The 16922-nt window shown below is 43.7% G+C and overlaps 1 protein-coding gene across 1 annotated transcript in view; it reads right to left on the reverse strand.

The window, feature by feature from the left end:
• LOC149315403 (papilin-like) overlaps positions 1 to 16246 on the reverse strand; it is a 36716-nt gene extending 20470 nt beyond the window's left edge. The window contains exons 1-7 of the mRNA XM_089513308.1: positions 16237 to 16246; positions 14949 to 15161; positions 13419 to 13586; positions 12542 to 12709; positions 6133 to 6276; positions 4377 to 4517; positions 1234 to 1383 (exon numbers count right to left, since the gene is read on the reverse strand). Coding sequence (XP_089369434.1) covers positions 1234 to 1383; positions 4377 to 4517; positions 6133 to 6276; positions 12542 to 12709; positions 13419 to 13586; positions 14949 to 15161; positions 16237 to 16246 — 994 coding nt within the window. The remainder of the gene's footprint in view (positions 1 to 1233; positions 1384 to 4376; positions 4518 to 6132; positions 6277 to 12541; positions 12710 to 13418; positions 13587 to 14948; positions 15162 to 16236) is intronic.
• Positions 16247 to 16922: the final 676 nt, after the last annotated feature.

Raw genomic sequence — 16922 nt, forward strand, 5'->3', positions numbered from 1 at the left:
AAGGGAAGGTATTTTACCATACATCCAAGGAGTCACAGACAAAACAGGCAAAGTGGTGAGGAAGCACAACCTGCAAATGGTTTACAAACCGACAAAGAAAACCCAGCCAATGCTTTGCTCAGCCAAGGACCAGAGAGACCCTCTCACAGCCGCAGGAAGGTTTAGCGCATACCATGCAGCTGTGGACAAGTCCATAGGGTCCACCAAACGCAGTGTGCAAACAAGGATCAAGGAACACCAGAGACACTGCAGACTGGGCCAGCCAGAAAAATCAGCATTGGCAGAACATGCCACAAACCATCCTGGGCATAAAATGAAAAGACTGAAATTCTGGACCATGCCAACAACTATCAGGTCGGGATGCAGAGGGAAGCCATTGAGATCCACAAACACCTGGACAATTTCAACTGGAAAGAAGAAACCCTGAAAGTGAATAAAATTTGGCTCCCAGTCCTGAGGAATAGCAAAATGAGGACTCAGCAAATGCAAATGGGAAACCGCTCAGAGTCAGGGGCTTTCCCAGCAGATAATGATCACCAATTAGCAGACACTAATCCTCTTTTGCATTAGCCTCCCAGCCTGAGGCCGGCCATTAACACAGAACAAGACACATGCAAAGCACTCCTGCATTCCCAGGCTCACACAGTATGTGTGTGTATGTGTACACACACACACACACACACACACACACACACACACACACAACTTTTTCCAGGCAAAGCATTCTCTGAAGATGCCAGCCACAGATGCTGGCGAAACGTCAGGAAGAAGCTCTTCTAGAGCATGGCCACATAGCCCAAAAAACCCACAAAAAACCATTTCTGTTCCCTCTTGACCACATACTTCTGCCATTAGGAATTGTTTTGTGCATTTTCATTATGGGCCTGAACAGACAGGCCAAAATAAAGCTGCTTCGGGTCTCTTTGGAGGTATGCTGTTTAAATGATGCATGCATCTTAAGAGTCCAGAAGCTGCGCCAAAGCCATGTTCCAGTCCTTCAGATTGGAGTGTGGCTTTGGTGTAGCTTCCGGTCTCTCAGGACGCATGCATCATTTAAACAGCATACCTCCAAAATGACCTGAAGCAGCTTTATTTTGGCCTGTCTGTTTGAGCCCTATGTCTTTTTTAATTTGCTGTAATCCACTTTGAATCCTGAAGTGGGCAAATGCAAGAGCGACATAAATATCATCATCATCGTCATCATCATCGGGACAGAAAGGGGCAGAGGCATACCTTCAAGAGGAAGGACACATTTTGTGATGTTTCCAATTTGGCAGCATTTCTCGTCTCCTGGGCAGGCTGAGTCATCCATGCAATAGGCCTGGCCGCTGCGTGGGATTTCATGAAGTGGTTTGCTTGGGCACATGCCAGGTTTGCGAGGTGCTGGGCAGGAAAGAAGGAGAGCCATGCTTATTACTTACCAAAGCAGAGACAGCAGGAAGGTGCAAGGCCAGAGCCAGAAAGAGAAATGCAGGTTGCAAAGGGTGACACAGGGAGACCAAAAGCCTCTTTTGCCTGGCCTGGTTTGGGTTGCTGGTTCTTATAAGGGATGCGTCTGCATTGTACCGCTGCTCCACTCTGGGCCCACAACAAACTCCAACTCCCAGAATTCCATAGCCTTAAGGCAGGACAGTTACAGCGATGCCAAACTGGGTTATTTCTCCAGTGTGGATGCAGCCTTTAACTGCCAAGGCTCCATTCTACATAATCCTGGGATTTGCAGTTTTGCGATGCACCAGGACCCTTTGACAAAGAACGCTAAGGGCCTTGTTAAACTACAGACTCCAGGATTCTGGAGCTGCAGCACTTAAAGTGGTATCAAACTGCATTATTTCTGCAGTGTAGATGCACGCAAGGTCGCTGTGAGATCCCAGCAAGACAAAGCAAGGAATCAAGTTTGATTTGCAATTGACTCGTTTTCTTAAAAACAAACAATCCAACAAACAGGAAAAAACAAGGCACCGTCTTTTGGGATTGGTGTTGTGAAGAATTCAGTTTTGTCCTTAACATAGCTCAACGTGACTTCGGGGTTTATCACACAAGGAGATCCCAAAGAAAAACGGGATTTAAACTAGATATAAATAATAATCCCCCTCCCCTGCAAATATGGGAAGTTTATCACACAAAATGACCCCAAAGTGAAATAAAGTGAAGTTAAACTGAACATTAAGGTAGAGAAAACCGGCAGCTTTTTACTTTTGGAACTTCCCGCATTTGCAAGTTTTCTTTAAATCTAAATCTCTTCTTTAAATCCCATTTTTCTTCAGGATCTCCCCAGTATGATAAACTCTGAAGGAAACGTCAGAAAGAAACTCTGCTAGAACGTGGCCATATAGCCCGAAAAACCCACAAAAAACTATGGATGCCGGCCGTGAAAGCCTTTGACTTTACATCCGAAGGTAAGCTTGCAACATGCAATTGTGCATTTTCGTTGTTCCAATAAAGGTATCATTGTTTGGATGTTATATAGGGTTGCCATAAGTCAGGACCTCCAAACTGGGACAAATGTAGGACAAGATTTTCAAATGTAGGACACATTTTTTAAAATGGAGGACACGTGAAAAAATTGGATGCTTTTTTTAAAAATGTTAATATAAATGCCTGTTTCTTAGACATGATCAAAATGGAGGACATTTGGGCATTATTCCTAGACAGATGACAGAAATGGACTTCCCTTTCTGGCCAAACACCCCCAACCTCCATTCCAAAACACACACAACAGCACATTTGGGCATTGAACATGGCTTTACTTAACATGGCCTCTTGGATATTTCAGAGGCTTATTCCATAGCCAAACCCCTTGGGTTTAACACTTAGCATGGTTTAACATGGCTATGCATATTGAACATGTCAAGGTGGTTTCACCGTTCTTGCACCAAGTCTACTTCTCAGAAGTGTGTACTTGGTCAAAGGACTTTGGTTTTTCTTCACTGCGCATGAGTTTGTAAGAATCACAGTAATTTACATTGGCCTTGCCTCAGAGGCTTTCTGATATCAGTATCACCATTAAAGAACCAAAAACACACAGAAAAGGCACTTTGGAAAGTCACACTCTCTCGGCTTCTGAAACAGTGCCTGCATGCCTCTCAAGCTGAGTCATATCACCACCATCACCATCACCATCACCACCACCCCCTCCTCCTCCTCCTCCTCCCTCCTATCATTGTCAAAGCAAAGGAGACTTGTTAGCATTAAAAGCACCCAAAACACACTTTGGAAGGTGACACTCTCTTGGCTTCTGAAACAGTGCCTGCATGCCTCTCCAGCTGACTCATATCATCATCATCATCATCATCATCACCACCACCACACTATCACTGTCAAAATAAGGGAGACTTTTTAGCATTAAAAGCACCCCCTCAAAAAAACCATCTTGAGGCCTCTGGCGACTCACTCACTCACCACCTCCTCCTCCCCTCCTCCCCCTCCTCCATTCGCTGCGTGGCCTGGGGTGGAGGAGGAGGAGGTGGGTGGTGTGGTCACGTGCAAGGCAGGTAGGGTGGTGCGGCCGCACGCAGGAGGCGCACCGCCTCCACCTTCGCCTCCTCCACGCGGCCTGGAATGGATGGGGCGGAGGAGGAGGAGGTGGGTGGCGCGGGAAGGCGGGGGAACGTGGCACGGGCGTGCGGGGAGGGTGGCGGGGAGGCGGGGGGAGGTGGCGTGGCTGCGCGCAGGAGGCACTTCCTCCACCTTTGCCTCCTCCACGTGGCCGCGCGGCCTGGGGGAGAGGGGGTGGAGGAGGAGGTGGGTGGCGCGCCCGCGCGGGGAGGCATCGCCTTCACCTTCGCCTCCTCCGCCCCAGGCCTCGCTGCCCTCCTTTTCCTCCCCACCTCCCCGAGGAGGAGGAGGGCAGCGAGGCCCCGCGGGCCGCGGCAACCCGGCTGCAACTGGGGTTGTCCCAGTTTTTGGCGGCACCCGGGACGGGAGGGGCCCGGGGCCACCAAAACCGGGAAAATCCCGGTTGCAGCCGGGTTATGGCAACCCTAATGTTATAGGATTTGCTATATGGCCAACAGATACCCCTAGATCTTTTTGGTATCTCAGAAGGCGTCATCTTGAGTGATGCTGTCTAGCTGAATGCCAAGCTTTCTTTGAAATAGGACATTTGCTGCAGTCTCTTGCTCACCTATCCACTTCCATAGAATCATAGAATCATAGCATCCTAGAGTTGGAAGAGACCCCAAGAAGGGCCATCCAGTCCAGCCCCCTTCTGCCATGCAGGAAGACACCATCAAAACCTCCCTGGGACAGATGGCCATCAGCCTCTGCTTAAAACCAGCCTCCAAAGGAGGAGACCCCACACCCTCCATTGAGGCACCAGCATCTTCCACTGGGACAGATCCAGGGCCACCCTTCTCTCTTCTGCTCCTCCTCACCAACGTGGGCACAGACCCGGAGGCAATCTTCCCTCGTCTGAAAGTTGTTCTTGTTTCCTCCGCATCCGTTGTAAACGAATTTCTGACACCTCCGAGCGGCCGGGTTGTAGAAGAACCGAGGGTATTGGTCTCGACAGTCTCCTGGGTTCGGAGGAAGGAGGCAGTGGTCTAGGAGAAACAAGACCTTTCAGGAGGCAAGGAAGAGCAGCAGGGCGGGTGGGAGATCGCATGCAAAGGGATTTCAAAGCACCTTTAAGACTCACTGAAAGAGAAAAGCGGGTAGCATGAGCTTTCCTAGACTTGAGCCCACTTCCTCAGATGCATTTGGTGGAGTGGAAAGCCCAGAGACGACAGGCCTTAAGGTCGTCCCCTTTAACTGCCATGGCTGCACCTTAGGGAATCCTGGGATCTGTAGAGACACCAGCATTTTTTTAAGAGAAGATTAAAGACCTTGTAAAACTGCAAATCCCAGGATTCCATAGGATGGGGCTAGAGCACTTCAACTGGTATCAAACTGCATTATTTCTACAATCTACAGACTATAGAAAATAACGTAATTAAGGGAATTATGTATAAGAAATAAGACAATAACACAGACAATGCCTATCCAGAATTAGCAACCGGTAAAGCAATTGGTAACGTAAGAGTGAGTAAGATTATACGGTAATCTGAGTAATAGGGGGAAATATTCATTTATGAAGAGGTGGAAAGGTTGAAATTTGTTATAAAGGGAAGAATATATAATAAGATAGCAGCTAAGGAAAGTGAACCCAAGGTTGAAGATAAGAAAGAAGGAGGGATGAGGAGGAGGAAAGGGAAGAAACTTCTATAATGTCATTTGTATACAGACATTGTGTGTGATGGACAGTGGGTTTTTATTTGAATTATGGACAATAAAAATGATCCAAACTGCATCTCAATGGGCCCTTGGTTTACATGGGGATTCTTTCCTGATCTCCCTCCGCGTGAAGTGAATTCTGCACATGCTCATGCCCCATTTAGATGAATGAGTTGAGTTCCTGGGCATGTTATGTTGCGTGTGCCATTCCTCTAAATGGGGCTTCCTGTCCATGTGATCTCAAGTCTGCATATGGGAAGCCTGCCTACGGGGCGGGCGGGCTGTATTTCTACAGTGTAGATATACCCTGGGATAGTGAAATGGTCATACAAGCTGGCTAGGAATTTGGATATATGTGGTAGGATGGGAAGAGGGATGTTTGGAGGATGAGAAGAATTGGTTCTTTCCATGCTGGATTGAGCTGACCCCATGTGGCTGTCCTTCATGATCCATGAGCCATGCTAACAAATACTTGTAGCAGCCTCATAGTTGACACACATCACAACCTGTTACTTAAAGTACCAATTGATGAAACCCTTTTCCCTTGGCCTATATTGCCCACATTGGGGTCTATGGATCCAAATTCATCCGTCGTTTGATGTGGCTTAATGAAAAGAAAAAGGAATGTCCTGATCCTAAAATGCTTCCCAAAGAGTTAGTAGTGCTGGACTGCACAGGACATGTCTATCATCTCCAATGGCATCTCTAAACTCTTGATCATAGAATTACAGAGTTGGAAGATCCCTCAAAAGGCCATCCAGTCCAACCCCATTTTGCCTTGCAGAAAGTCACCATCCAAGCCCTCCCTGTGACCGATGGCCACCCAGCCTCTGCTTAAAGACCTCCGAAGAATGAAGCTCCAAGGCAGCGTCTTCCGCTGTCAAGAAGTTCCTCCTAACGTTGCAGAATTATCTTTACCAGGCTGTGGTTCAACGCAGGCCACTGCGCAGTGGATTTGGCAGAACTTCCACCAGCTTGGATATGATTTCTTCTTGGAGCAGCGGGTGAAGCAATCGTCGGGTTCGCCCAGAAGAACGATGGAGCGCCACACTCCTTCTTTCTCTGGAAGGCAAAATGGACGTGTGTCAATCATTTGTTCTCAGAGTCAGCAGAGCCTTTATGGTGGGATTCCACAGGGATATTCTGCTAGCCCAACTCAAGAAGAGCTTGAACCATGAATCTGGAGTCCCATCACAATTTCTGAAAACAATCCACACCTTTTAATCTATTTCCTAGTTTGAAAGTTATTACAAATAGGACACTTCCCAACACTTTTCACCTAAGAGGCCCCTCTCTCGATATCTGACTTGCGTTTGAGAATTAGGCAAAACCCCACAATCTCTGGGTTCCCAAGTGGAACCATCAATATAAGGAAGTGTTATATGTTCAAGATCTTTTTATGCTTACTTCTGGGCTGGAATCGTCTTTATCAGAGTTGATGAAATTAGTTCATTTCTTTGCAATCTGTTTGCATTATAGGCGCAGTTTATTTAAGCAAGAAAGGATAATGCCGCCTGCGGTTTCTGCAGCCAGGGAGGCTGATAGCAACCGGATCTCTGAGGTTGTGCCAAACTAACTCTAATTCTAAACTGAACATTGCTAGACAGTCCCTCCCATAGAGGAAATGGGTTGACTGTGGGATTTATACTATGGCTATATCTACCGTTGCAATGCCTTTTAGAGTCTATATATAGGCCACCAGCTGTGAGTGGTTTGGCCTTTCCTCCTACAGAAAGTAAGAATATAAAGAATTTAAAGAGAATTTAAATAACGAAGTAGAGACAAGAGCAGTTTGGGACACCTCCAAGGCATTTATGAGAGGCTTTTTCATACAGAAGAATAGTGAAAGGAGAAAAAAGAAAGGAGTAAAAACGGAAAACATCATACAGGAAATAAGAAAGAAAGAGAAAGAACTTAAGAAAGAGCCAAGTAACACGAATGTAGCAGAAGAAATAGCTACCCTTCAAAAACAAATCTCATTAATAATGGCAGAAGAAACGGAAACCAAAGTAGGATTTGCGAAACAAAAATACTTTGAATTAGGAAATAAACCTGGAAAATGGTTATCTTGGAAATTGAAAAAGAAGAAAGAACAAAACACAATTTGGAAAATAAAAGAGGGAGGGGAATATATGTAGAACAAAATCAAATCAAGAAAGCATTTCAGCAATATTATGAAAAATTATTTTCAGAGAATAAAGAAGGAGAATATAGATAATTTTTTAAAGAAGGAGACGATCAAACAGATTAGTGAGGAAGAAAAAGTAGAACAAAAAGATAACAGTGAAGGAAATTATAAATACGATTGGAAAGATGAAAAAAGGAAAAGCACGCGGCCCAGACGGGTTAATCGCAATATATGATCAGAAACGAGGGGGAAAGCTAATAGGACCTTTACAAACGGTAATGAATGAGATATTGCAAAACAAAATCCCCAGCTCCTGGAAAGAATCATATATAACTCTGATCCCCAAAGAAGAAAAAGATTTAGAAAATGTTAAAAATTATAGACCAATATCGCTTCTGAATTTGGATTACAAAATTTCCACAGGAATATTAGCGGAAAGATTTAAAAAATACTAAGTAATTGGATAGATCAAGATCAATCGGGCTTTTTACCTAAAAGACAAATAAAAGATAATATAAGGATGATTATAGATATAATTGAATATTTTGAAAAAAGATTTGACAGACAAGCGGCACCAATATTCCTTGATGCGGAAAAGGCCTTTGATAACTTAAATTGGGATTATATGCTGGGTGTGCTAAAAGAGATGAAATTGGGAGAAAACTTTGTCAATTGGGTCAAATCAGTCCATATTGATCAGAATGCTAAAATATTAGTTAATGGGCAAAAGACTAAAACAATACAAACTGAAAAAGGGACCAGACAGGGCTGTCCTCTATCGCCATTATTATTTATGACCGCTATAGAGATATTAAACAACAAGGTCAGAAATAACAAAGAAATTACAGGTATAAAGACCAAAAATTCGGAATTTAAATCGAAAGCATACGCTGATGACCTTGTAGTAGCAAAATCTAATCCTGCGGAGACTATATCATTAGTATCTGAAACGATTAAAGAATCTGGTGAATTGGCTGGTTTAAAAATTAATAAAAACAAAACAAATATCTTGACACTAAATATGAATAAAAGAGAAAAAGAAAAAATCCAAAGCTTATCCGGCTGTGAAATAAAAGAAAAAAATTAGATATCTAGGGATACAAATTACCAAAAAGAATTCGGACTTGTTTAAAAATAACTACGAACAATTATGGGAAGAAATAAAGAAAGATTTACAATATTGGGAAATCCTAAACATCTCTTGGTTAGGTAGAATTTCGGCGGTACAAACGAACGTAACCCTAAATTACTTTTTAAATTTCAAACCATACCGATAATTATAAATGACAAGCCATTCAAGACATGGCAGAAGGACATAGCTAACTTTATTTGGATCGACAAGAAGCCAAGGGTTAAAATGAAAGTGCTACAAGACAGAAAAGAACGAGGAGGACTAGGACTACCAAATTTCGGGGTATGTTATAAGGCTTGTTGTCTAGATTGGATTAAGGAGTGGATACAAATAAAAAATCATAAATTATTAGAATTAGAAGGGTTTGACAATATCTAATTTATGATGAAATTAAAGTAAACAAAAATTTTAGCAATCCTATTATAAGAAAATCCCTTTTTAGAATTTGGACAAAGTACAAACCCCAAAAAATTCCAAGAAGGACATCAATTAATGAAGCATTTTTAAGAAGAGAAAAAATGAAGGAAATAGATTGGATATCATAAGATGACCTGTTAAAGCTGGAAAGTGGAGAACATAGATTGAAAACAATGGAAGAACTAACTGAAGAGGGATTAAATTGCAATTGGTTTCTCTATATGCAGATGGTGGAAAGATGTAAATTAGACTCAAAAATATTTGAAACTGAAAAAGAAGAGATACCATTGGCAAAAATTCTAATTAGTGGAACATAGAATATCCAAATTATATACGTTTTTATTAAATTTGGAAATGGAAAGCGAAACAATAAAACAGGAGATAGGGAGACCAAGACTGCTAGATGGATGGGAAGGAAATTGGAATAAAAGAATAAAATATACCCTCTGTACTGACATAAAAGGAAACTATTACAAAATTCAATAGAGATGGTACCGGACACTAGAAAAGCGATGCAAAATCAACAAAATGGAAAATCAGGATGCTGGAATTGTCAAGGAAAAGCTGGAGCCTTGACACAAATGCAGAAGAGCGAAAGACCTTTGGAAACAAATCCACGTCGAAATAGAAAAATCTTAAATATCAAAGTAAGGAAGGAGATGATACTATTTCTATCAGGAATAATCACAGATGAAAATATAGAAAAACAATATGGTAAAGTGACATTTTATATGGTAATTGCAGCAAGAATGGTCTTTGCAAGAAAATGGAAATGTCAAGGAACTCCAACAAAGGAGGAATGGTACAACAAGATGTCGGATAGGATGATGATTTCAGACAAATTAACGTATTTGCTTAAAAACGAAAATGTTAACGAGGTAGAAAAACGTGGAGACCTGTTCGAATTACATGATGGAAAGGAAAATTGTAGATTAAATAGATAATAGGAAGTCTAGCTTGATTAAGTAGGAAGTAAAGTTTTAAGAGATTCTGGTAATTGTAAGTAAGAAGGCATATATTGAAATATGTAAATAATAGGCAACGAAGGGGAAAAACGGACCAACAAAGTTAACATTATATAGGAATTATAATATAAAGTAAATGAATGTTAAATGCAGAATTGAAATATCCGTGGTAAATATACTTAAAGAGATTTAAAAGGATTTAAAAGAAAGTCATATATATTACGTATTATATATTTTCAGTTCAAAGGAAGGGAAGGAATTTTTATGGAAGTGTTTAGTTGTTTGATGGTGTTTTCTGAGGGTATTTCTGATGTAACTAAGGTGTTGTATTGTACTGTTTTTTGCTGTGTTTTGTTTTGCTTTGTCTTGTTATCTTAATGGTTATTTTTGTATTATTATGATGTTTGTTTTGTTTTTATTACTGTTCTTTGTTTTTTGTATTGATTGTATTTTAATAATAAAAATTAATTTTTTAAAAAAGCAAGAATATAGACAGAGCAACAGTTTGTTGTGAACGGTAAGCACAACACATTGGGGATAAAACTGTTTAGCGTTCTTCTGACTTGCACATCTTTGTCAATACACAAGCTACTCTTTTTCCTGGTTGAGACATACTGGATGGAGAGAAGAAGGTAGGAATTGCCTTCGCTTGTCAAGGGCTGCAGAAACAATAGTCTAACACTGCTTTTCTGTTATCCTCCATCCTGTGCAATCCCAGGATTTGTAGTTTGTGGTGCCTCCAGAACTCCTGACAGAGAAGGTGAAATATCTCACAAAACAACACATTCCAGAATCCCAGAGCATTGAGCCATGGCAGCCAAGCTGCTTTATTTCTGCAATGCTATCATGCCCCCTCTTAACCATCCCTTCTTCAAACTAAACATCACCAGCTCCTTAAGTCCTTCCTCATAGGGATTCATGGTTTCCAGACCCTTCACTTGTTTGAATTGTTTTCACCAGAACCGGACACAGGATTATTCCAGGTGGGGCCTGACCAAAGCAGAAGAGAGCGGCACTATGACTTCCCTTCCGTCCTGGACTCCCTTCCCTTTTAGTATTTCTGACCAGGGATCACCCTCAATACTTCTCTAAGTTTACTGAAATCCGCTCTCCTAAAGTCTAGGATGCGTGTCTGACTATGCCTGGCTTCTCCTTTCCATTGCATAACAAACTCCAGGAGAACATGGTCACTTCCACCTAAGGATCCCACCACTTGCACCCCATTAACCAAGTCATCCTTGATGGTTAGGATCAGATCCAAAATAGCTGAGCCCCTTGTTGCCTCTTCCACCTTTTGGACCATGAAATTGTCTTCCAGGCAAGTGAGGAATTTGCTAGACCTTGAGGATTTGGCTGAGTTTGACTTCCAGCAAATATCAGGATAGTTGAAGTCGCCCATCACTACTACATCTCTCCTTTCTGAATCTATGGGTCATCTGTTCTAGAAAGGCATGATCCAATTCCTCAGTCTGACTTGGGGGTCTGTAGTAGACATCCCATGATCAAAGAATCCAAATCGTTCCTGGCGGCACCATCTGCGGAGCCAGTTGTTCACATCTACTATTTCCCTCTCCCTTCCTTGACCATACCCTTCCATGTTGATATGCACAGGCTCCAGTTTGGTTGAAACCAATGCAGGAGGTTTCTTGGGTCAGAAGCATGGCATTTATTGATACAACTCAAGAATCACACTCAGAGGATGCACAGGCAAATTCCTGTCTTTATTTTAAGTTGTGCAGGCGATCCTAGAAACCACTCCATAGAGAAGGGGTGGCAGAGCCCACAGTGATATTAGGGTAAGGCTGTGTGGCTGGCTGGAGTCCCATATTCATGTATTCATGTAAAGATACTATTGAATGATTTGATCTTCAGAGGACTGTCCTGCCAAAAAAAGAGAGAAGCACTCACAAAAGTAAAGGAAAAAAGAGGGCCAAGATGCTGAACATCTGCATGCAAAAATGCAGATTCATGGGATGTTGGGAACAGGCCAGGTCACTGGATGGAAGACAGAGGCTGAGATTGTACAGTTGGTCCTCCATGTCCACAAATCCTTCATCCACGGATTCAACCTCTCGGAGCTTGGAATTTTTTAAAATTTAAATTCCAAAAAGCAAATCTTGATTTTGTCATTTTATATAAGGGATGCCATTTTACTACGCCACTCTATTTAATGGGACTTGAACATCCACACATTTTGGTATCTATGAGGGATCCTGGAACCAAACCCCAGCTGATACTGAGGGCCCACTGTTTAACATGTTCGTGTAGTGAAAAGTCATAATGATAACCCCTATTGTGCTGATTTGTTTAGGTTGCTGTTTCACTGCCTCACAAGGTTATGGTGAAACCCAAGCAAGACGATGACAACAGTGACAACAACAAGAAGGTTTTGTACTGAGTTGAAAGAAAAGTGTAGAGGGACCCCATCATTTATTTCATCAACGTTCATGGCTAGAAGGAGTGGCAATGTTCCCCATACTCTGCGACTGAGAAACATGAGGCATGAAGTACTGTTCATACTGAGGGTGGGAGTGCTGGCTCAAGTCCTTGCAATGACCATGCCACCATTTCCAGCCGAGAAGCAATGTCTGGCTGGACGTCTATCTCTCTCTGACTCCAATTCTTTCTCCCATCCCCTTCCCTGACCAAGGACCCCTCACCCAAGGCTTCCCTCCTGCCCCTCACCTTTCCCTGAGCAGACTTGGAGACATTCCTCTTTGTTCAAAAAGTTGTTCTCATTGCCTCCACATCCACCATAAATGAACCTCTCACACTCCCCAGAGGCCGAGTTGTAGAAGAAGCGGGGAATGTGGGCGTCACAGTCTCCTTGGTCAGAAGGAAGGAGGCAGACATCTGGAAGAAAGAAGGAAAAGGTGTCATATTTTGTCATAAGATGCATATTGTTGTAATGTAATCTACAAGCATGTTCATCTGGGTGCTCAGTGCTTTAGATATGTAGACAAATTGTGTGAATGTTATGAGTGTGTTGGGACATGATGAGGATGATGGCAGGTGTAATACTAGTGTAAACAATTGGTAGGGGTCCAAGGGGATGCTTGTTGCCTGGTGCAGGAATGTGTAGATATCTGCAGGAGGAATTTTCTCAGGGTTTGCTTCTGGGAAATAGAAAGCAGAGCTGGACATTATCGGGGGGCTGGACAAACAAGTCTAATATAGTAGAGAGGGTTGGTATGTTTTAAACAGGAAATGAATTAAGAAGAAGTCTTAATGATGATGGCACTTCTGTCTGAAGATGCCTTCCTGCTGACACCTCTGGTTTTTCTGGAATAAAGCTTTACTGTTTGCAATACAGAAGACTGGAGAGAAAAGACCATTTTTGACAGCTACTGGGAAGGAGACAAGTGGCTTCTCAAGGTTCCTGCTTAGAAGGAATGGAGATGTTTCTCCCATGCTGCAGTTCATTGTGGTGGTGTGAGTGCCTGTCCTTGTCCTTGCTATGACCAATCGAAGACATCACCCAGAGACATACCAATCCCTCGAGTCCCCTTCCCTACCAAAGCAGCCCAGAGCCAGGGCAACCCTGTTCCCTTCTGCCCCTCACCTTCTCCTGTGCAGACCCGGAGACATTTCTCCTTTGTCACAAAGTTGTTTGCATTTCCTCCACATCCACCATAAATGAACTTCTCACACTTCCCAGAGGTCGAGTTGAAGAAGAATCGGGGAAAGCGTGCATCGCAGTCTCCTTGGTCGGAAGGAAGGAGGCAGACATCTGGAAGAGAAGGAAAGGCTCTTAGGAAGGACCACAGGTGGAGATGGAAAGCTGGGAATAGGGGAGTTTGAAGTCAACAGTGTGATGCAGCAGCTAAAAAGGCCAATGTCATTCTAGTCTGCATCAATAGAAGTATCGTGTCTAAATCAAAGGAAGTAATACTGCCACTCTGTTCTGCTTTGGTCAGACCTCACATGGAATAATACTGTGTCCAGTTCTGGGCACCAAAATTCAAGAAGTACTTTGAGAAACTGAAGTGTGTCCAAAGGAAGGTGACTAAAATGGTGAACAGTCTGGAAACCATGATGGTCTGGAAACCTTATAAGGAGAGACTTAGGGAGCTGGGGATGTTTAGCCTGGAAAACAAAAGGTTAAGGGATAATATGATAGCCCTGTTTAAGTATTTGAGCTGGACAGTGCAAAAAATGGATAAGCAAAAAATCAGCTCATTTGAGATGTGATGCTGGAGGAGAATACCATGGACAGCCAAGAAGACAAAACCAATCAGTCAGTCAATCAATCAATCAATCAATATGGGTCCTTGAACAGATCAATCCTGTACTCTCCCTGGAAGCCAAGAAGGTTAAACTGAGGCTGTTGTGCTTCGGCCACATCATGAGAAGGAAGGGCTCATCAGAAAAGACAGTGATGCTGGGAAAGGTAGAAGGCAGCAGAAAGAGAGAAAGAACACATGCCAATGGATAGACTCACTCGAGGATGCAATGGGAATGAGGTTGCAGGACCTGAGCAGACAGGCTGAGGACAGGAGGTCTCAGGGTCTCCATGAATTGGGGCCAACATGAGGACAGTTAATAACAACAACAACAGTTGGAGAAGGGTGCTGAGGATACAGTGGATGGCCAAAAAGACAAACATATGGGTCCTTGAATAGCTCAAGCCTGACGTACCCCTAGAAGCCATAATGACTAAACTGAGGCTGTCCTACTTTGGCCACATCATGAGAAGGCAAAACTCATTGGAAAGGACAATGATGCTGGGAAAGGTAGAAGGCAGCAGAAAGAAAGGAAGGCCACATGCTAGATCAGTGGTTCCCAAACTGTGCCTTTTATGAGATTTTGGACTTCAGCTCCCAGAAGCCTCAGCCATGTTGGCCAATAGTCTGGGATTCTGGGAGCTACAATACCTAAGAGAGCAGTGGAGGATAGTGGGTCTTGGAGGTGTCTCATTCACAGGGTTGCCATGAGTTGAAGCTGACTCAAGAGCAGTTGACACACAGAAACTGCAAGAGAACAGCCAACTCTCCCAAGGATTCCTTTGGTCCAGCAGCACTGTGCCAGAGATGTGGGCCAGGCAAAACCATCTCTGCTACTCTTAATGAAATGCTCTTCCCTTCAGACTCACCTCCATGATCTTCCTCCAGCGAGAAAGCATCCCCCAAAAGATCCAGCTCCATGTGATCTCCCCTGTGATGGCTCTCTGGAGAGACACACTTCAGGCCACAGTCGATGAAGCAGCACTTCTGACCTTTAGGGCAAGACCGGTCGTCCCTGCACTTGTCTTTGCATGGAGTCAACACCGGCGGAAGGACTTTCTTAGGACAAAGGCCAGGATTTGCTGGAGGAAAGGAAAAGGATTAATGGGAGCAAGGAAATACAAGGAGCCATTCCTCTCTGCAAAGAGTTAGAACATAATCATTTGGAGGAAGAGCAGGCAAGGCAAGTGGAGGCAACTGACCCTCAGGACCAAAGTCCTGGCACACAGCCCAGACCTCCAGAATTGGATGGTTCCCTCTCAGGGGCTACAGTGACCTATGATAAGGCCATGGCACACAGTTCTGGGCTGCACAGTTGGCACATTAGACTTTGGCCACTGACACCCAGCTGGTCATTGACCCAGTGCAGTGGTTTTAAACTCTTCCCCCTTGTGACCGTGTTTTCATCGGCATGTGGACATCACATCCCCCCCCTCAATGTAGTATATGAATAAAAATATGTGGTTTAGTGCACACATTTTCATTTGCACATTCATGTATATTCATATTTTTAGCATTTTATAAGGAAAGGGCACCCACTGAGTGATCTTGGGCAAGTCACACTCAACATCAGAAGAAAGCAATGGGAAACTGAACAAATCCAAACACCTCCTCTGACCAAATCTGGCCAAGAAAACCCCATGATACTTTCACCTGGGGGTTCACCATAAATCAGAAATGACTTGAAGGTACACAACAGACACATACACACACATGAAGAGGATATTATCCAAATTAGAACAGTTTTATTGAAATAAATTCAATGCCTAACTCAACACATGTGTACATTTTACACATACGGTTTCACACTCATGTAAGCAAATTCTTTAAATAAATTTGAATATAGCATACGCGGCTTTAACCTAATGTAGATGGTTAAGCTGCTGGAAACAGAATGGCATGTGCGCTCCCCCACTGAAACAAATGGGGTTTGAGCATATGTGTTTTTCTCCATACACAGGAGGGGGGTCCTGTATGGATTCCCTGCGTATAGGGAGGGCCCACTGTATATTCAATGGGGCCTGCCTGGGGGGGCACTTAGGAGGGAGGGAGGGGTGGTGAGCCCCTCTAGTTTGAGGAGGGTGGGCTGCCTCTCCTTCTTCCTTCAACTGAGCAGCACTCTTGCAGAGAGGCAAGGGGAGTCCTCTTGCCACCTACCTGCCTGCATACTGCCTTGCCAAGCCACCATTGTATTGCTGCTGGAGAAAAGGACCCTGACAATTTGACTGGGCAGCTCTCAGGTAGATGTGCCTGAGGTGAGCTGCCATATTGCTGCCGCTGCTGCCAAAGAATCCTATGGCAGCTCAATCGGGCAGTGCGCACACAGGCAGGTCAATGGAGAGAGTCCACCTGCCTTTGCACTGCCATTGTACATCTGGAGAAGGAGAAGATGCTGGCCAGGTGAGAGAGGGCAGAGACTCCTTTTACCTGGCCACCCAACAAAGCCACAACACCTTGAACGTTGGCACCCCTTCTGTGATAACGGGGTCACAAGGGGGAGAAGTTTGATAAGGAGGGAATGGAGGGAATTGACTTTGCTCTGTAACTGATAAAGGTAAAAGTAATGGTTTTCCCATGACAATAATGTCTAGTCATAACAGGCTGTAGGTGATAGTGTTCATCTCCATTTCTAAGCCAAAGAGCCAGCGTGGTGCGAAGATGGCTCCAGTGGTCATGTGGCTAGTATGGCTGCACAGAACGCTGTTTACCTTCCCACTGAAGTGGTACCTATTTATCGACATGCATTTGCATGCTTTTGAACTGCTAGGTTTGCAGAAGCTGGGACTAGTGACAAAAGCTTGCCCCATCAAGCAACACTTGGGCCTTGAACTGCCAACCGTCCA

The sequence above is a fragment of the Sceloporus occidentalis genome, unplaced genomic scaffold (genome assembly GCF_023333645.1).
Source record: "Sceloporus occidentalis isolate IW3139 unplaced genomic scaffold, rSceOcc1.0.p SCAF_3, whole genome shotgun sequence".
Lineage (NCBI taxonomy): Eukaryota > Metazoa > Chordata > Lepidosauria > Squamata > Phrynosomatidae > Sceloporus > Sceloporus occidentalis.